The sequence below is a fragment of the Saccopteryx leptura genome, chromosome 1 (genome assembly GCF_036850995.1).
Source record: "Saccopteryx leptura isolate mSacLep1 chromosome 1, mSacLep1_pri_phased_curated, whole genome shotgun sequence".
Taxonomy (NCBI): Eukaryota; Metazoa; Chordata; class Mammalia; order Chiroptera; family Emballonuridae; genus Saccopteryx; species Saccopteryx leptura.
Window position 1 is genome coordinate 193,595,495 of NC_089503.1, and position 21,492 is coordinate 193,616,986.

Below are 21,492 nucleotides of genomic sequence, written 5' to 3' on the forward strand. Positions count from 1 at the left end.
GGTCCTTCAGATGATAGGGAAGAGTTAGGCAGCACTATGGGGTGAAAAGCTTAATTAAGTGTAACACATCAGGACCAGATGGATATGTAACACGGAGCTGGCTGCTCGTCCTCCATTGTTAGTTCTTTTAAAGTTATGACTGGCAGGTGAAAGCTGACACTTCCTGCCATGATTTTGGTTCCTGACATTTTAATATGTTTGGTCCAAGTCCCTTGCCTTGATTTCCCCAGGTGAGGGCATAGAGGAGGGGAAGAAGAAAGAAAGGATTCTTTAGCTCTTAAACGTTACTTTTTAGTGGTGTATGTGTGGTGTGTATGATAGCTAGTGGATATGTGCAATTACAGTACGTGGAAAACGTGAATATGCAAACGATGTATGGAAAACGTGAACTTGTCAGAGGTGGTGAGGTTGTGGGGGTCTCTACTGGCCCATGTACACCCACTATTGGGGTACTCTCCCAGGTGCCCGCGAGCGCAGCTGCTGAGCTAAAGGGAGCAGGTGGGCGGGGTAGGGACTCAGAATGCGGCCAAGGGGTTGCAGCAGGTGGGAACCAGGTCCCGGAGCCACTCGGAGCCCCCACTCCACTGCCCACCGCCTCCAGTTGTGAGAGTGGGCGGGGCTAGGGTAAAAGGGGGCGTGACGGGAGTCTGATCTGGGCGGGCGGGGGCGGGGCGCTAGGCCACGTGACCGGGCGCGGGTATTAAGTGGCGCGGAGCCGCTCGCGGCGCGAGCTGGTTTTTCGTCGCGACCCAAGGCCCTGGCCAGCCGCCCAGAAGAGCCGCGTGTCCGCCCGCGCCCGAGTCCCGCCGCGTCTCCGCATCTTCACATCTGCGCCCGCCGTCTGTTTGTCTGAGCCCGCCCTCCAGCCTCCGACACTCAACACCATGAACCAGGTCGAGCCCGGCGTGCAGTACAACTACGTATACGATGAGGACGAGTACATGATCCAGGAGGAGGAGTGGGACCGCGACCTGCTGCTGGACCCCGCCTGGGAAAAGCAGCAGAGGAAGGTCAGCGCGTGCCGTGTCTCCTCGCGTGTCCGTGTACCCCCGCGTGTCCGGCCCCGCACGTGCCCGTGTCCCTCCCCTGGGACGCCGGCCTTGAAGACGAGCGGGAGGAGTAGTGCTGTCCCAGGTCGTCATGTGGCGCTGGTTCGCGTCCTGTTCAGGGTCCTCGCAGCCTGGTGCTGGATTAGAGAGGGGAGCGCTCCACGGACAGGCATGGAGCCGGGTGTCGTGTGCGTGCGCGTGTGAGTGACATGAGAGTACAAAAAGAATAGCGTTCTTTAATGTTTCTGTTCCGGCTTGCATTTGACCGGAGCCTGAGAGCCCCGACACCTGAGTCTGTGACCTTGACCGCAGAGTTACACTCTCCTGACCCAGTTGTTTTCACAGGGCTGCCCCAGTCATTGAAAACCATTTCTTAATTGCCTCGGGCTCCTTAGAGGGGATGCTCTATGAACACTGGACATTCACGATAAAGTAATGATTATTCAGACTCTATTTATGGGTCACTGAGTAAGTGCACAGGACCAGGGACTGAGCTGGCCATAAAAGCTCCATGCTATCCTGGTTGGCACTGCCTGGGGCCTAATGGAACATTCCACTATTCAGTGTTTTCTTCCTGATCCCCTTGGCTGGAATAGCAGGGATGCTGCTCACCAGGAGGATAAATCTCACCTCCTGCTTGTCTGGCACAGAGCTTGGCTGGGTAAGGCCTGCTAGCACAGACCTGCTAATTCAGCCTTATGACCCTGCCATGGCAAAACCAAAGTGTCCTGTGCTTTTCCCCTATTTTGGTGGTCAGGCAAAGTGGATTTCCCTTCTTAAAAGTGGATTTCCCTTCTTAGGTTCTGCTTTTAAGTGGAGAGCCTTTTTAACCATATGTGTGCCTGGCCAGTGCAGCTGTCACTGTGGGTGATCGTGCAATAGTCGTGAATCAGTATGTGATTGGAAAACACACCCCATACTTCCCTCCCAACAAATGTTAGCTGGAAGTAGAGTGGTCCCATATTTGGGTGATTATCAAATAACAAAGCATTATTTTTATATCAGAAGTTCTCTTTTGTTGTCTACCCTCTCTCTTAAAATATGTATTACTATTATTATTATTATTATTATTATTATTATTTTAAAACTCTAGTTTAGCTATGTTTGATTTCCCACCTTAGTTTCCTAAGACTTCCAACCATCCATATCTTCTTGGAAATGAAAGAATGAGAGTGATAAGTAGAAGTTGAGTCTAGAAAGGAAAATACAATTTCAAACCTTCCACCATTTTTAATGACTTTTATTGTGAGGGAAATGTGTGGCCTGAGGATTAGTAATGTGACATTTGGACTAGGTGATGCAGCACCAATCAGCAAGAAGTTAAAAAAGTGACTTTAATTTCTAGTAGGGAGTGTTCCTTTCTAAAAATTTTTCTTACAATTTTGATTGTTACATTATTCATGGATAAAGAAAACTTCCAAGTCTTTGTTTCAAAGATTGCTTTCTTTTTCTTATGAGGAACAGTAAAATAGCTTAGGAATTGTACAGATAGTCTGCCCATCATCTTTGGAAGTAATAGTATAATCGGAAGGCTTCTGTTGATTTTTTAAAGTTTGATACAATAGCAGAGTAGAACTAATGTCAATTTCTGAAGATCACATCGACATTTCTTCTGCCATATTTAATTTTTTAATGTATTCACAATATTGTTGGATATAATAGCTTTGTAATTTTTTTTTAGGTTTTGGTTTTCTGTGTGACTATTATAATTGTATAACACTTGATGTATTTTATTAAAAAACAATTTTATAGTACTTTGTGATCCCAGTTCAAGATAGCGCTAAAAAGTTTAAAACAAGAATTAATTTTTTTTCTTAAGATAGGTTGAGTGTTGTAGATGCTGGGGGAAAACAAAACAAAACAGGATGTTAGGACACAGACCTGAACAGCACCAGAAGATACTCTATTTCTACTTTTGGTATTGAAGTACTGAAGTTTGTGAAATAATATTGAATCATGAAGTCAGTGTAGCCGGAGCTGTGGCCTCTATTTATGTCCTATGAGACAAACTTGGAACAGGACGAGGATAAAATGCCATTGTTTCTATTGTGGGCCACCTTCTCCACACTTGCCATTTCAGTGATATGTTGGGTATGAGATCTGTCAACAGATGCTGGTAGCCCATGGTGACGTCTGCAGTGTTGTAACAGACATGGTGACTAATTATATCCACAGTTCAGAGTCTCCTGGGCTATGGTAATCCAAGCCTTAGGAGGACTTAGTAAAATTATAGTGCTTTTTCTTTTTTTAATTTATTGATTTTAGAGAAAGAGGAAGGGAGAGAGACAGTAACATTGATTTCTTCCTGTATGTGGCCTGACCAGGGATCAAACCAGCAACCTTTTAGCTTCTAGATAACCCTCTAACCAATTAAGCTATCTGGTCAGAATGTGCTTTTTTTATGAGATTATTAATTTTTTAATTGTGATAAACTCATAACAAAATTTACTATCTTAACTGTTTCTAAGTGTACAGTTCAGTAGTGTTAAGTACATTCACTTTGTTGTATAACCATCTCCAGAACTCTTATCTTGCTAAACTAAATTGTATGTACCCATTAAACAATACCTTTTCATTTCCCCCCTCTCCCAGTCCCTTGCAACCACCGTTGTAGTTTCTGTCTCTATGAATTTAACTCCCCTAGGTGCCTCATTTAAGTGGATCATGCAGTATTTATCCTTTTATGACTGGCTTACTTTACTGTGCACAATGTTTTCAAAGTTAATCCATGTAGTAGCATGTGTTAGAATTTCTTTCCTTTATAAGGCAGAATAATAATATTCCATTGTATGGACAGACCACATTCTGTTTATGTATTCATCTGACAGTGGCCCTGGGTTGCTTCTGTCCCTTGCCTATTGTGTATAATGCTCCTGTGAGCATGGGTGTGCAAATATCTCTTTATGACCCTGCTTTCAACTTTTTTGGTTTTATACCCATAAGTGAAATTTCTGGATCATGTGGTAATTGTTTTCAGTTTTTTGAGGACACGTGCTTTTTTGCAAAAGGTAGCAATTCCGAAGATGTTGCGTTTGGCATGAGGAGGGACAGGCGTTTCCAGGCACTCCCCTTCTCTAGGCTGTTTGGTAAATGAGTCGTAATATTTGTATTCATATTAAGTAGGCTCTTTTCAAGGGACTGTAGAGACTTCCAGAGCTTCAGTGTTTAGAAGCAAGCTTGTCCTGGAAACAAGGAACATAGTCAGCCCCTAATTAAACTGAAGCCTAATAAGGAGGTGACTTGTCAAGATAGCAATGCTGAATATGTGCGCTATCTCCCCAAGCACAGGGCGCTGTCTCCCTCACTGCAGAGGCTGGCGCTGACCTTTTAAGGAATTGACTCATATTTCGATACATAAAGGGGCCTTACATTCTTAATCTGTTTAAGGCTGCATGATGGATAAACGTCTCTACCTGTTGTAGGAAGCATTAGAGTCATTCATTTGTTCCACATTTAGAGTTCTTGTTGGCTTTAATTGTTACTAAAGAAATTGAAGTTCATCTTTATGTTCACAAGTTAAATGGACTAATTCACTTCACCTTGGAGCACCTCCTGTCAGTTCTGTCATCCAGGCCAAAATGCTGTCATGTGGGGTCTGGCACACAGAGGACATGTGTATGGGAGCAGCTGCCCGCAGGGTGCAGGGTCGGGATTAAAGAGGGTGCCCTGTGAGTGCCCCTTGGGAGCAGCTGCTGCTTAGAGGCCAAGGTGAAGGCTTTTCTCCCTGCACAATGAAAAATGCACTGACATGAAGTTGCCTGGGAAGAAAGGCAGTAATAGTTCTAACAACGTGAACAGTTAATGAAAAGATTGAAATTTCTCAGATTCGTGAGACCCAGATGACTCTCAGCTCAGTCTGGTGTTCTCTGTTTGACCACAATCGAGTCATTAAACCTTTCAGGTTTCAATAGTTCCATCTAGAAAATAAAGATAAATGATACCCATTACAGGGTTTTGCAGGATCAAATGGTTAAGCTAGTTTATGTTAAAGCAACTGTATACACTGTGAAGTGATTTGTAAATGTTCAAATATTATTATCCCAGGGAGCAAATATTAAGTCCATTCTATCAGCTGGTATGATAGTAATCAGCACCACGCTTGAATTTGGGAGGATAGTGAAGCAAAAGATTTGTTATTTCATGATTTTAATATACTTTTTTTTATTGTGGTAAAATATACATAACATCAAATTTACCATTTTAACCATTTTTAGGTGTGTAATTCTGTGATATTAATACATTCGCATTATTGTACAACCGTCATTAGCATCCAACTCCCAAACTTTTCCATCATCCCAAACTGAAACTCTGTGCCTATCAAACAATAACTTCCCCATCCCCTGATATACTTTTGGGGATAGAGTTTACACATTCAAACACTTAGAAAGAACAAAAATTGTTTTATATTAAGCTGCAGATGCATACTGTATAAAGGTCAAGTAAGGAAAATCATTATGGGCAAGCATAATGACATAACAGCTTTATAAGGAACTAGAACTTGGGGTGGGCCTTTATTTGAGTAATAGCTCAGTATTAGCTGAATGGGGAGGAAAGAGGAACAGAGCATCATTCCTGGCTAGAGAGGTAAACAGCCTATAGTGGTTTTTTTTTGGGGGGTGGGAATTGTGATAAGTGTGATTTCACAATAGTAATAAGTGTTTATGTAACTGTTTAGCTCTCTCAAAGCACGTCCATTATTTCACGGGGCCTCCTCATCCACCCAACGAAATAGGAAGCCAGGCAGTGGTGGGATTCAGCCAGTTTGCACCAGTTTGGCAGAACCAATACCTAATTTTTTGTTGAGTTCGGTGAACTAGTTGTTAAAGTGGCACTTGTAATCAGGGTTCTCTCTTAAGGTGGGTGCCTGGGCAGCCGCCCAATGTGGAAATCACAAATTTACATTCCTTACTCTTTTTTTTTTTTTTTTTTCAGAGACAGAGAGAGAGTCAGAGAGAGGGAAAGACAGGAACAGAGAGATGAGAAGCATCAATTATTATTTTTTTGTTGTGCATTGAGATACCTTAGTTGTTCATTGATTGCTTTCTCGTATGTGCCTTGACCGTGGGCCTTCAGCAGACTGAGTAACCCCTTGCTCGAGCCAGCGACCTTGGGTCCAAGCTGGTGAGCTTTTGCTCAAACCAGATGAACCAGCGCTCAAGCTGGCGACCTCGGGGTCTTGATCCTGGGTCCTCAGCATCGCAGTCCAATGCTCTATCCACTGCGCCACCACCTGGTCAGGCTCCTTACTCTTTTTTTTTTTTTTTTGTATTTTTCTGAAGTTGGAAACGGGGAGGCAGTCAGACAGACTCCTGCATGCGCCCGACCGGGATCCACCCGGCATGCCCACCAGGGGGCGATGCTCTGCCCATCTGGGGCGTTGCTCTGTTGCAACCAGGGCCATTCTAGCGCCTGAGGCAGAGGCCATAGTGCCATCCTCAGCGCCCGGGCCAACTTTGCTCCAGTGGAGCCTTGGCTGCGGGAAGGGAAGAGAGAGACAGAGAGGAAGGAGAGGGGGAGGGGTGGAGAAGCAGATGGGCACTTCTCCTGTGTGCCCTGGCCAGGAATCAAACCCGGAACTCCTGCATGCCAGGCTGACGCTCTACCAGGCTGAGCCAACTGGCCAGGGCCTCCTTACTCTTTTTTAATGTTCATCTGTGCAACAGCATATTCTAAGCACCCGTAGTAATGTTCATTCTGTCCATAGGTGAAAAGAAAATGCAAGTGAGGATGCCAATCAAGAAGCGATATGAAAATATCTTAAATAACAGTTTCATTGTTTTTTGTCAGGTATTCTTTAATATTTCTTCATTAATATTTTGAAACTCATAATCTAGTTTTGAGTACCTCTTTTATTCTTATTTAAGTATTAAATGCATGAAATAATGAACTACCTTTTAGTATATCTTTTTTTATACTTAAAATAGTCATTAGGGCAGAGAACCAGTTGCTAAAGTATTTGAATCCCACCACTGGAGCCAGCTGTGTCTGGGATGTGTCCGCTGCTCAAGGTGTGATGGAGGGGGCATGAGGAGGAGGAAGGCGGGAGGTAACTGGGCCAGGACATAGGGGCTTGGGATGCTGCAGTGAGTGTGGGCTGCACTCTCTAAGCAGAGCAGAGCTGTGCAGGTTTTGAGCTTGAAGAGCCACATTCATGGGGCCCCATGCAAATAGGTTAGAGGTTTACGGGGGCAGCAAGGAGGAAGGCATCCATTTGAAAGTGATCAGGAGGGATTATAAAAAGTATTAAATAAGCCCATGCTGTTCCAGGGAAGGCTGTGGTATAAATCCAATTAAGGAGACATGATCTCACCATTAGAGCTCCTGGACTTAAAACTCAAGACAGTGGTATTGACAAGTAACAGACAACTAATGAGGAGAGTCTGTTTATGCACCGGAAGGTGGTGTCTAATGGAGAGTTAGGTATACACAGGACCTGTTATCAGGTGCAGGGCAGTGAACTATAGTGCTGAGGGGTGTGCCATGTATTCAAGTGGCCACGGCATGAAGGGCTTGGGTCTCAGGTAGCCTTTGATGTCCAGTTGTTGATGGGCGGGCAGGTAAAGGCAGAATCTAGGATGAGCTCTGAGAAACCTCTACCTGCAGAGGGAGGGTGGTTCCAAACGTGCCCTTGGTTTGCTGTGGACAGTCACAGGTACAGCTCTAAGATGGAAAGTTGTCCTTTGTCTTTTCCTCTCTTGGGAAGTTGCCCTCCCTCAGCCACGTTCACCAGAGAAGAAACCCAAACCCCAAGTAAGATTTCCTTGGTGGGGGAGGAATAAAACCCTTAGCTGGAAACTTAATGAATGCAGCTTCAGAAACTGTCAGAAGGCACTGCAGTAAGTGGCGCAGCTGGGGACACCTCCAGAAACACGGATCTGGAGTGGGTGGGAGCTGCTGTGGTGAGCAGAGGAGGTGACACGGAAGACGTTGGAGGACAGTCTGGATGTACCGCTGTTTCCCTGGGAACGGTACTGATTCTTCCAGAAAGAACAGAAACCAGAGAGATGAGAGTAAAGTCAGCTAGCTGCTCTTGACAAATTTCAACGGAAGGACAATCTGAGGGTAAGAGGTTGGTCTTTCTAAAGAAGTCAGGGAACATATTTTGCATACACACACCCCTTCCCTCCCCACAATTTTCCAGATCAGAAACCAGAGATAGTTTTACCTACTGAAGAGAAAAATATAAAGGAACATAGTATGACTGTCCACCCTTTCATTCATTTGACAGGCAAGTATTGTTCACCTGCTGAGGCCAGGGATGGACAAAGAACTTTCAGCCGAGTTCAGGAGCCAGAGGTCAGGGGAAGCCCAGAGGGAACACCCAGTGAGAGAGGAGAGGCTAGCCTAAATGCCCCTCCTGCATGGCCCCTGTCAAGGTGAATGCAGACGTCTTCCTCCCAAGGTGCATGCAGATGGATCTTGCGCCTATGCCAGGAACCTGAGTGTCATCCTGGAGGAGTGTCTCTAAGCAGAGCAGAGCTGTGCAGGTTTTGAGCTTGAAGAGCCACATTCATGGGGCCCCATGCAAATAGGTTAGAGGTTTACGGGGGCAGCAAGGAGGAAAATCCTGAGGAACCCATGTCCTAAAGTCCTCTGAAACTTACTTCTTTTGGTATGTGCTTTAGGGCTGCAGGCTCTTCTCCATTATGCTGGCAAGAGTGATCTTTATAAAACACAAACCTGGCCATGGTACTCACAGCCCCAAGTCCCTATATGATTCCTTTTGCTTCAGGAGAAGGTCCAGACTGTCCCCTAGGCCTGAGCTCTGTCCGTGTCTGTCCACTCTTTCACTTCCTGCAGGTGCTTTCCCAGCCTGCCCTGCCTCCATGGGGCTGGCAGCTCCTCCTCCTCAGGCCCCTCAGAAAATGGGGGTCACTTGGTGCTGTCTTGGTCATCCCTCCAAGGGCGAAGGGCAGATGCTCTGCTCTGCTTCCCTGGGCCTGCATTGGGCCTGCTCAGAGCTGCACTTGTATTTGTGGAATGAAGGAGTTATGAATCATATTTCTGAGAAGAATTTAGTGCAATTAAAATATAAGGTCTACCGGAAAGTTCCGTCCGTTTTTGGACGACTTGATCATCCAAATTCTTCCGACTTAATTCATGTGGTACCCATCTTGAATATTTCCACACCAATCCTATCTTCCGAATATGGTCCGAAATGGTTTGCTGAGCTGAATTAAGCCTTTCTGCAATCTCCGATGTTGTCAGAAAAGGATCTTGCTCCAACATGGTCTTAACAACATCGTCATCAATCAAAGATGGTCGCACAGAACGTGGCTTATCAGAAAGGTCGAAATCACCTGTTTCGGATTTTTTTTTTTTTTTTGGTATCTTTCTGAAGTTGGAAACAGGCAGGCAGGCAGACAGACTCCCTCATGCACCGGACCAGGATCCACCCAGCATGCCCACCAGGGGGTGATGCTCTGCCCATCTGGGGCGTTGCTCTGTTGCAACCAGAGCCATTCTAGCACCTGAGGCAGAGGCCATGGAGCCATCCTCAGCGCCCAGGCCAACTTTGTTCCAATGGAGCCCTGTCTGCGGGAGGGGAAGAGAGAGACAGAGAGGAAGGAGAGGGGAGGGGTGGAGAAGCAGATAGGTGCCTCTCTTGTGTGCCCTGACCGAGAATCGAACCCAGGACTCTGCACACCAGGCTGATGCTCCACCACTGAACCAACCGGCCAGGGCCTCGAATTTTTTGAACCATCTTCTGCATGTCCTATCAGAAACTGTACCTTCACCAAACACTTTCAATAAATTTCTACATGCTTCTGTAGCATTTTTTCCTTGTTGAAATTCGTATACAATACAGTGGCGTAAGTGAACTTTATCAGTAACCATGGGTACACTATCACTTCACACATAAGACTAACGTGAATCAACTTTGTTTTAGTTAATTTTCTACGTCAATATGTATACACTAAGTGATAAAAATAGAGAGCCACACATGCGCCAAATAAACGTGCTTACGTGTCGAAACTTGTTGTGAAAGAAATGGATAGAACTTTCCGGTAGACCTTATATTTAAGTTTAAATCCAGTCAAAAAATGGGCAAAATAAATGAATAGACACTTCTCCAAAGAGGACATACAGATGGCCAATAGGCAGATGAAAAAATGTTCAACATCACTAATCATTAGAGAAATGCAAATTAAAACCACAATGAGATATCACCTCACACCAGTCAGAATGGCACTCATCAACAAAACACACAATTAGTGCTGGCAAGGATGTGGAGAAGGGTACCCTCCTGCTCTGCTGGTGGGAATGCAGACTGGTGCAGCCACTGTGGAAAACAGTACGGTGATTCCTCAAAAAATTAAAAATGGAACTGCCCTTTGACCCAGCTATCCCACTTTTAGGAATATATCCTACGAATGTCAAATCACTGATTCAAAAGAAGAAATGCACCCCCATGTTTATTTAGCATTGTTTACAATAGCCAAGATCTGGAAATAGCCCAAGTGTTCATCAGTGGATGAGTGAATTAAAAAGCAGTGGTACATATATGTGGCCATGAGGAAGAAGGAAGTCTTACTTTTCTTGACTACATGGATGGACCTGGAAACTATCATTCTAAGTGAAATAAGCCAGGCAGAGAAAGAAAAATACCATATGACCTCACTTATTTGAGGACTCCAATGAATAATGTGGACTGAGCAACGGAACAGAGGCAGAGGCAGGATCAAAGGGACCAGAGGGAAAGAGGTCAGAGGGAAAGTAGAAGAGAAGATGGATCAGAGAAGGGAAAGAGATTAATGAAATTATATATACATAACAGCGTTATAGAGAACAGGACAGCAAATCCTGGAGGGAAGGGGGTAAGGGATTGGGGGAGGGGACATGGGGGGCTGAGATATATTCGGTGGGACACTTGAATCTATGTAAACACAAATTAAAATCATAAATAAAAAATATTTAAGTTTAATTTAAAAATAAAATAATTTAGAATTTAGAGATTTTGGAATTCAAAAACATTATACATGCAGTTTTATTTAAATTATAAAATGCATTACCATATTAATGAACAAAATTCTGATAACCTAAACTCAATATAAATGACTGTTTTTACAGATTGAAAACCTTTATTCACTTAATAAAGAAAGTGAAAAATTCATTTAGGATTCAGATAATTATAAATTTAAATTTTGTGTTTTTGTATACAAAATATGGTGAAACAACTTTTTTGGAAGACACACTATGCTTCAGAATTGGAAGTGGAATTGAAAATATAGAGTAAATGCAGGTGATTCTGAACAGAACTGGCCTGAGATTGACACTTGCCAAACCCAGGCTTGGAAGTGAGTAGGACTTTGGATTGTCTGTCTGTTGATTTTTGCTAGGAAGTAAATGTGTTAGTCATGGTCTTTACAAATTACTATACATTGAGAATACATTCTTATAGAAACTTTTTATTAAAAAGCATTCTATCTTGGCAAAAGAACTCTTATTTTAGTGATTGTGGGGACCAAATAGACAAGGAGGTAACTATGAGATTGTTTTGGGGGAATGAAAACAGTGTTTAAATATGAAGCTATGTTTGAGTCTCGCACAGACAATTATAATTGCTTTCACAAATCAAGAAATCCTGTCTTCTGAAGTCCTAAGGAGTCTCTAAATTACTTCATTATATTCAAACAAGATGTGAATAATTACTTAGAAGGAGGGTAATTTCATTGCTCTGTATTAGGATTTTGAGATACTTTATATGTATTAGGTTGAACCATATGAAATTCTTGATACCATAATTTTTTCCAAAAATTTCAGTATCTTAAGGTTCAGCCCAATAAAGCCTGTTACCATTATTGTGCAGCTATATTCAAGGTCCTTGACTAATCCCATATAAGAACAAGCCATTAAACTGAATTCTCCTTTATAGCCTTATTTTTAATGCCTTTCATATTCATTTAAGAAAGTGGGGGAGTTAGTTGGGTTTAGATTGAGGCATTGATATTCAATGGAAATGTCAAGGAGAAAGGTTCAAGGCTAGAGATTTGGGAATTGGAGTACTTATAGGCAGTGGTTGAAACTATGGGGAGTGGGAGGGGAAGAAGATCTACCTGGAAGGCACTGAGGTGAGCTAAGTAGCAGGCTTCTGGAGGAAGCAGTGGTATCACCTGAACCTGGCAGCATTGCTTCTCTGATGAAAACATTCATGTGTTAGATGACTTGGAACAGTTGAACTGTCGAAATAAATGGCTTTCATTTTCTTCCTGGAGAAATTTCACTTGGTATTCCATTGACACTCTGCCAGTCAATCTTAATGTGGTGTTTGCCCAGAGACTTGGCACCATGTTATACATTCCCAGGAAGTGAAAAACTACAAGAAATTATTTATGGTGTTGTGCTCAAGTCTGTGATGTAAATCCTTCTGTAACTGGAATGGCCATTGATAGTTTTACTGAGCAAGAATATTGAAAATTCATGAGGATTACTGAAAAAAGTCTGATTTGTTTTCTTTCTTTCTTTCTTTCTTTCTTTCTTTCTTTCTTTCTTTCTTTCTTTCTTTCTTTCTTTCTTTCTTTCTTTCTTTCTTTCTATTTTGAGTGAGAGAAAGGGAAACACAGAGACAATCTTGCTCATGCACCTGTCTGGGATCCATCAGGCAACCTCTGTCTAGGACTAATGCTGTACCCATCTTGGGTGGCTCGCGGAGCTATTTTTAGCACCTGAGGTGGAATCTCCAGGGAGCCATCCTCAGCAATTGGGGACGATGTGCTTGAATCAGTGGAGCCATGGCTGTGGGAGAAGAGAGGGGGAGAGGGGAGAAGCAGATGGTTACTTCTTCTGTGTGACCTGATCAGGAATAGAACCCAGGACTTCCACCAGGTTGACACTCTACTGTTTAGCCAGCTGGCCAGGGCCTGGATTTGTTTCATCTTAACATGCTAAATGAGAGTTTTAATCCCAAGATAGGTTTCATTTTTCTAGTTCATTATTTATAAAATTAAAGAAGTGAAATAAGTTATTGTCCTCATTTAGGTGTTTTGTTTTAAAGTTTAAAAATACTCAGTATTTTGGGTGTTGGAGGATATCAACCATGAAAATGGTAAATGACAGATGCAGAATTATATACAGTTTAGGGATTAGCCAGAGAAGTTAGTATTTTTCTGTTAACAGTTTTCAGGGAAAGCGGGCAAAATGGGATGTGAGAAGACAATATTAGTTGAAAAACTGTAAATCATGCCTTTTACAAAGTTTACAAATTATAACATTTCTATTGTTTATAATTGCATGCAGTAGGAAGTGGCTGATTATTTTATTGCATACTTTGATCTTTTGTGTTAAATTTAGGCACAAAAGGATGTTTAAAATTTTTTTCAATGTAACCCCAAAACAAACAGAATGCCAATAAGACAGTACAGGTAATATGTTAATAATGCAGGTGTTTTACCAATAGGTTTAAAAAAAGAGGCGGAGGTGATTTGATATAATATTTCTACTATCCCAGTTATTTCCTGAGGATGGAAGACCAGCTGTTTAGGAAGAATTCCCAGACACTGTTTTGACCATAGATATCATTTTATTCAGTCTTCACAACAATCTTGAGAGATGAGTATTATCCTCATTTTTTATTTAGGAGGTTAAGTAACTTGCCTAAGGATGGCTAAGAATAGTAGCTGGAAAATCACATACAGAATTTTGTCTAAATTATAAAGATACAGTTCTGTCTCACAATTGAAATTTTATAAAATGTGGAGATGCTAATTATTTTAATGCAGATTTTGGTCTGTAAGTGGCAAAGCTTTTAACCACCAAACTTTTCTGGTTTTGTTGCTTTCTGCTCAGATTTGTAACCAATAACTCAGAGCAGAAGCCCTGGGATTCAGCATTCCTAACTATCACTGCCTTTTGGAAGGGTATGCATGTGAATTTTTAATTTCTAAATGGTACACTGAGAACATCTGACGACAGTGGGAAGAGAAAATCCTGAGAGGTGGCACATACTGTCATTCACAGGTTTTCTCTATGTCAGGCTTTAGCAGACAGAAATAATAATGTAGGAAGAAGGGACCACAGCAAAAGCCAGCTAAGTCTCTCCAGCAGCATTATATAGGGTGTGCCATCAAGGGCACAGCTTTGGAATTAACTGCTGGTCTGTCTGACTCAGGTCCAAAAGAAGGCAGAGTTCAGGACACCTAAGTAATTGAGTCACACTCCCTTTTGGTACTAGAAGATGAGACTTCCCGAGTTGAGTAGATCAGAGTTGTCCCGCAGTGACCTGATGTCTTGTGGACAAGGATGCCATGTAAGAGTGGGCTCCGCAGAGATTTGCTCTAACACATTGTGTGAAATATTAATACCAAGGACTCCCTTGCATCCAAAAATCCTGCTTTTCTTTTCTTTAGTTAATTCTTTTATTATGGAAAATTTCAAACACATATGATAAAAGAGAGCATATAGAATATGGTGAATCCCTCTGAACCCAACTGACCAAAGAAATTCCCAGTTTCATTAATAGGGATTGTCCAGTCCCCTTTTTATCAGCTTTATTGAAGTATAACTGACAAATAAAAATTACATATATTTAAAGTGTATAATATGTTTTGATATACATATGTATTATGAAATGATTAGATTCAGACATCTGAATCTAAAAGGAAAAAAGTTTTTATGTCCAACAAATGCTTTACTCTCTAAACAAAGTTTTAAAAGAAATTATCATGAAGCAGAACTGCGAAGTCAGCTAACTATGGCCTCATTTGCACCGTCTCACTTCACCTAGGACCCTCCCATCCTGCTCCCCTTCTGGCAGGCCAGTCTTCTCCACTGTTCATCTGATCACTTTCTCTGACCTCCAGGTTCTTGGAGTGATCTCTCATGTTACTGACATTGTAATGTCTAGTCCTAAAAATTGGATTTCCAAGACCTGTCTTCCTAGAAATCACCAATATATTAAAGGTGACCTTTCTAAGACAGTAACCCTGTTATACAATTCCAGGATTTCAGGCACAACAGGAAAAGAAGAAACATTTTGCTAAGAAAGCATTTTCGTCCAAAAAGCAGAGGTGAAGCCTTTTAGCATCATGTAAATGTGGAGGGTTAGCTACTATCAGTGCCCACGTGTGAAGTCAGTACTGATGGGATGTATTTTTTCCTCTTGCTGCAAACTGACTTGAAAAACTGACCCTGTGACCTCCTTCAGGTTTATCAGTCTGGTCCTCTCTTTGCTCCTGTGACCATTGCTTTTACTGCTTTGAGTGGGGAACTGGAGACAGCAGGCGGGAGGAGCTGCATCTGAGGATGCTGAATTTGATACTTGAGCTTCTCAACCCCCCACTCCCCACCCCCCACCCAGAGCACAGCCGGAGGAAGGGGCAAGACAGTCTTTTTTTTTTTTTTTTTTTTGTATTTTTCTGAAGCTGGAAACAGGGAGAGACAGTGAGACAGACTCCCGCATGCGCCCGACCGGGATCCACCCGGCACGCCCACCAGGGGTGAGGCTCTGCCCACCAGGGGGCGATGCTCTGCCCCTCCGGGGCGTCGCTCTGCCACGACCAGAGCCACTCCAGCGCCTGGGGCAGAGGCCAAGGAGCCATCCCCAGTGCCCGGGCCATCTTTGCTCCAATGGAGCCTTGGCTGCAGGAGGGGAAGAGAGAGACAGAGAGGAAGGAGGGGAGGGAGGTGGAGAAGCAAATGGGCGCTTCTCCTATGTGCCCTGGCCAGGAATCGAACCCGGGTCCCCCGCATGCCAGGCCGACGCTCTACCGCTGAGCCAACCGGCCAGGGCCTTTACAGAGTTCTAGGGGAGAGGTTATTTTTAGGGGCGGTCTTGCCAAGATGACTTCTGAGGAATTTATTTAGACACAGATTAGGACCTCGCCCACTTAAATGTGAATTTCTCGGGCAAGGGGGGATGTTTCAGGGCCCCTAATTTCATACAAAGACTCATTTATTTTATCGTTTTACTTAAAAATTTTTTAATTTTATGTAATTTATTTTTATTTTCCAACTTCGTTGAGATATAATTGTGTATGTGTAAGGTGTTCAGTGTATTGTCCATTGCTCAGGGCCTCCAGTCCTTATGAAGGAAATGTTGAAGGAGGGGACTGATTTCAGAGGTTGGGTAACCCTGCACTGAGCGAGGGCAATTATGAAAGTCCCTGCTTTGCTCTCAGCTGTGGTCTGGTGTGGACTACAAGCTCCATGGCCAGTGTGGGCTGTGGACATAGTCCAGGCAACCTCAGAGAGGGGTAAAGTAATGTGAGGCCAAACAGTTTATGGCTAAGATAGCAATGCCTTTCCTCAAAGTACTGGCCTATTTCTGAACTTTGAAAAAATGCATATATTGTATAGTACGATTTCTAATGCTTTGACACATTTATACCAGTCTTGTCATTTCTGACTTTTAATTCATGAATCTTTTAGAAGACCAAGCCTTGCAGCCTGCTTGCTGGGGGAGGGAGGAAACCTTCTGTCCAAAGCATTTGGGACCACCAACCTTGCTGGGGGCCTCCCATGGGCCAGGGTTTCCACTGGAATACATGCTGCTCTTCCACTTCAGGTGTTTTTTATGCGATCTGTCTGGTTTTATAAATGGTAAATATGTGCTGTTAGCATGTGTTTGGCTGTAGGGTGCTTATTTTGCACATTTCAAAAACTAAAAGTTAAACATTATTTACACATCTCAACCAAAGTCAGATCTCTAAGTTTGTTCTTCTGACAGTTTAAGTCTTTGGTGAAAAAGATAAATAACTTACTTATATGTTCAGACACTTGAAAACCTGGAAGTGAAGTGGTAGTAAATACATTTACTGTGTATTAAAGTGATGTTTAATACAAATATTTCCCACGCTTCTATAATGAGACCCAAGTAAGTCGGTCACCCTTAGAGTCCTTTAAGGCAAGATCCTACCAGAAACCTCTGGTGGGTGACAGTGGGGTCCATCACTGTGACCAGTGTGTGGGGGTGGGGCGTGGAGGACTCCAGAGACTCTCTGTTCTCCAGTCCTACAAGTTAGACAGTGTGTACCTTCTCTGTTAAGATTTAAAAATGTGATGATGAAATAGCCATTTTAATGTGAAACTTTAAAAAGTCTTGAAGTAGTACAGTGGTACCTTGACACACGAGCACTTTAAATCAAAGCAGTTTGAGAGATGAGCTGTCACTCACAGGATTTTTTGCTTTAAGTCACAAGTGGATATTTGAACCACAAGCTTCCACCACCCTCCAATAGATGGCCTGCCGAACATTCTGAAAGGGAGGAAGAAACAAACTTCCATGGAAAGGTTTTTTGTTAAAATGGCCTCTAAGTGAAAGCGAGGAAAGTGTGGCGAAAAAGCCAAATGTTAGTGAAGAAAATGATTGTTGGGCAGATGAATTTGTATTTTCTGAGTTTGCTTACTTTTATGGTTAAAAATGGTGCTGGACAGCTATCTGTGAAATTGCTAATTAGCTTCCTCCTTGAGAAGAAGACATTGTTACACTAATGTCGCCTCCCCCCTCTGCCAGCATCTTCGCCTGACCTCGAAGGTAAATATATTTCATAAACCAGTTTATTTCTTTACATTCTCTCTTATTTTATATATGTATTTGTTATTTATAAAGTACATTTTCTTATTTAAAAGCATATAAAACAAACAATTTGTGTGGTTTTGGGGGGCCAAAACGAATTAATTGCATCCCCATTAATTTAAATGATGAAATTTGATTTGACACATGAGCAAATTGAGTCACAAGCTCGGCCATGAAATGAATTAAACTTGTGTGTCAAGGTACCACTGTACTTCATTGTGTGATTAACTCAGAAATCTAGGGTTGCTGGGGTTTCTGCCATTCAAATCCTGTTTCTTTTTCAGGTAGAGATAAGGCAGACTAAAGAAGTAAAGTTATGTTACGCAGTTACAGATGACCAGGCTAGTGCCAAAAACTGGGCTCACAAACTGTAGGCACATTTCCTGGTTACTTTATTTACTTATCTATTTATATTTTATTTTTTAACTGTAATACATTTTATAGGAGTCTTTTTGTTCTGAAATTTCTATCCATCTACATTTCATATAATTTATTTGATTGATTTAAATTTATTGTGTTTACATAGATTCAAGTGTCCCACCGAATACATCCTCCCCCACCTCCATATTCCCCTCAACATCGCCCTTACCCCTCTCCCCCCAACGCCCTCCCCCTTTCCCTCCAGGATTTGCTTTTCTGCTCTCTATAACGTTGTGTTATATATATATAATTTCACCAATCTCTTTCCCTTTTCTGATCTCATCCTCTCATCCCCTTTCCCTCTGTCCGCTTTCCCTCTGGTCCCTTTGATCCCACCTCTGCCTCTATTTTGTTCCTAGTTAACATTATTCATTGGATTCCTTAAATGAGTGAGGTCATATGATATTTTTATTCAATATTTCTTGCCTGGCTTATTTCACTTAATATAATAGTTTCCAGATCCATTCATGTTGTCGCAAAAGGTAATATTTCCTTCTTATCATGGCCCCATAGTATTCCATTGTGTATATGTACCACTGATTTTTAATCCACTCGTCCACTGATGGACACTTGAGCTGTTTCCAGATCTTGGCTATTGTAAACAATGCTGAATAAACATGGGGGTGCATTTCTTCTTTTGAATCAGTGATTTGGTGGTCTTAGGCTATATTCCTAAAAGTGGGATGGCTGGGTCAAAAGGCAGTTCCGTTTTTAATTTTTTGAGGAATCTCCATACCGTTTTTCACAGTGGCTGTACCAGTTGCATTCCTACCAGCAGAGCAGGAGGGTTCCCTTTTCTCCACATCCTCGCCAGCACTTATTCTGTGCTGTTTTGTTAATGAGTGTCATTGTGACTGGTGTGAGGTGATATCTCATTATGGTTTTAATTTGCATTTCTCTAATGATTAGTGATGTTGAACATTTTTTCATATACCTATTGGCCATTTGTATGTCCTCTTTGAAGTGTCTATTCATTTCTATTGCTCAGTTTTTGATTGGATTATGTTCCTGGTGTTGAGTTTTACATGTTCTTTATAAATTTTGGTTATTAACCCCTTGTCAGACATATCGTCAAATATGTTTTCCCATTGTGTGGTTTGTCTTTTTATTCTGTTCATATTGTCTTTAGCTGTGCAAAAGCTTTTTAGTTTGATATAGTCCCATTTGTTCATCCTGTCCTTTATTTCACTTTCCTGTGGAGATAAATCAGGAAATATATTGCTGCGAGAGAGGTCGGAGAGCTTACTACCAAATTTTCTTCTAAGATGCTTATGGTTTCATGACTTACATATAAGTCTTTTATCCATTTTGAGTTTATTTTTGTGAATGGTGTAAGTTGGTGGTCTATTTTTATTTTTTTGCAGGTAGCTGTCCAATTTTCCCAACACCATTTGTTAAAGAGACTGTCTTTACTCCAATGTATGCTCTTACCTCCTTTATCAAATATCAATTGTCCATAAAGGTGTGGGTTTATTTATGGGTTCTCTGTTCTGTTCCATTGATCTATATGCCTGTTCTTATGCCAGTACCAGGCTGTTTTGAGTACAGTGGCCTTGTAGTATAACTTGATATCAGGAAGTGTGATACCACTCACTTTATTTTTCTTCTTCAAGATTGCTGAGGCTATTTGTATTCTTTTTTGGTTCCATATAAAATTTTGGAATATTTGTTCTATATCTTTGAAGTATGTTATAGCTATTTTAATGGGAATTGCATTGAATTTATAAATTGCTTTGGGTCATATAGACATTTTAATGATGTTTATTCTTCTTATCCTTGAACCCGGTATATGCTTCCACTTGTTTGTATCTTCCTTGATTTCTTTTTTTTAATAAATAAATTTTTATTAATTTTAATGGGGTGACATCAATAAATCAGGGTACATATATTCAAAGAAAACATGTCCAGGTTATCTTGTTATTCAATTATGTTGCATACCCATCACCCAAAGTCAGATTGTCCTCCGTCCCCTTCTATCTAGTTTTCTTTGTGCCCCTTCACCCCTCCTCCTCACCCTCCTTCCCTCCCCCCACCCCGTGTAACCACCACACTCTTGTCCATGTCTCTTAGTCTCATTTTTATGTCCCACCAATGTATGGAGTCCTGCAGTCCTTGGTTTTGGTTTTTTTTTTCCTGATTTACTTATTTCACTTCGTATAATGTTATCAGGACCCCACCATTTTGTTATAAATGATCCAGTGTCATTTCTTATGGCTGAATAGTATACCATGGTGTATGTGTGCCACATCTTCTTTATCCAGTCTTCTATTTTTTTTTTTACAGTGATTAAAGCCTTTAAGCAAACTCTTGGCCAATACAGCAAGAATCCATAAAAGAGTAGTATCCTTAACATGTTTACCAAGTCCAAGTTGGCACCATCCTTGATTTCTTTTATCAATGTTTTATAATTTTCTGAGTACAAGTCTTTAACCTCCTTGATTAAGCTTACTCCTAGGTACTTTATTTGTTGTTGTTGCAATAGTGAAGGGGATTGTTTTCTTAATTTCTTTTTCAGACAGTTCATTGTTGGTGTGTAAAAATGCCACTGATTTTTGAATATTAATTTTTTTTCCTGCCACCTTGATGAATTAATTTATCAGTTCCAGTAGTTTTTTGCCTGAGACTAGGGTTTTCTATGTACAGTATCATATCATCAGCAAATAATGATAGTTTTACTTCTTTTTCAATTTGGATGCATTTCTTACATCTTAAATCTACATTTGTCTTTTACTAGACAAATGTAGTTTTGGGGCCTGTTTTCAATAGGCCCCTTAACATTTCTTACATCATTGGTTTGGTTGTAATGAATTTCTTGAGGGTTTTTTTTTTTTGTATGGGAAGCTTTTTATTTCTCCTTTAATTTTAAATGATAGCCTTGCTGGATAAAGATGTCTTGGTTTGTAGGCTCTTGTTTTGTATTATTTTGAATATTTTTTGCCATTCCCTTCTTGCCTCAAGTGTTTTTGTTGAGAAGTCAGATGTCATCCTATTGGGGGCTCCTTTGTAGGTGATTGACTGCTTTTCTTTTGCAGCTTTTAATGTTCTTTCTTTATTTCTTAGCTTTGGTATTTTAATTATGTGTCTTTTTGTAGGTTTATTAGGGTACCTTTTTAATGGGATTCCCTGTGCTTCTTGAACTTGTGTGACTTTTTCCTGCATCAATTTCGGGACATTTTCAGCTATGATTTCTTCAATCAGGTTCTCTATCTTTTGTTCTTTCTCTTCTCCTTCAGGAACCCCTATGATGCGGATGTTGTTTCTCTTCCTGTTGTCACAGAGCTCTCTTAGAGTTTTCTCAGACTTTTTGATCCTCCTTTTTTTTTTTTTTTGCTGTTTTGCTTCTGTGCTTTTGCTTATCTTGTCCTCTAAATCGCTGATTTGATACTCTCTTTCATCCCGCCTGCTTTTAATTCCTTCTAGTGTAGTCTTCCTTTTTGATATTGTGTTTGTCATTTCTGTCTGATTCTTTTTTTTTAATTAATTAATTAATTAATTTATTTATTTTTTAAA

At 41.5% G+C, this 21,492-nt stretch overlaps 1 protein-coding gene across 1 annotated transcript in view; it reads left to right on the forward strand.

Moving 5' to 3' along the window:
- Positions 1–716: 716 nt before the first annotated feature.
- The window catches only part of ACTN2 (actinin alpha 2), a 106,935-nt gene continuing 86,159 nt past the window's right edge, over positions 717–21,492 (forward strand). Inside the window, exon 1 of the mRNA XM_066383709.1 lies at positions 717–1,010. Within this exon, the coding sequence (XP_066239806.1) occupies positions 885–1,010 (126 nt within the window). The 5' untranslated portion in view covers positions 717–884. The remainder of the gene's footprint in view (positions 1,011–21,492) is intronic.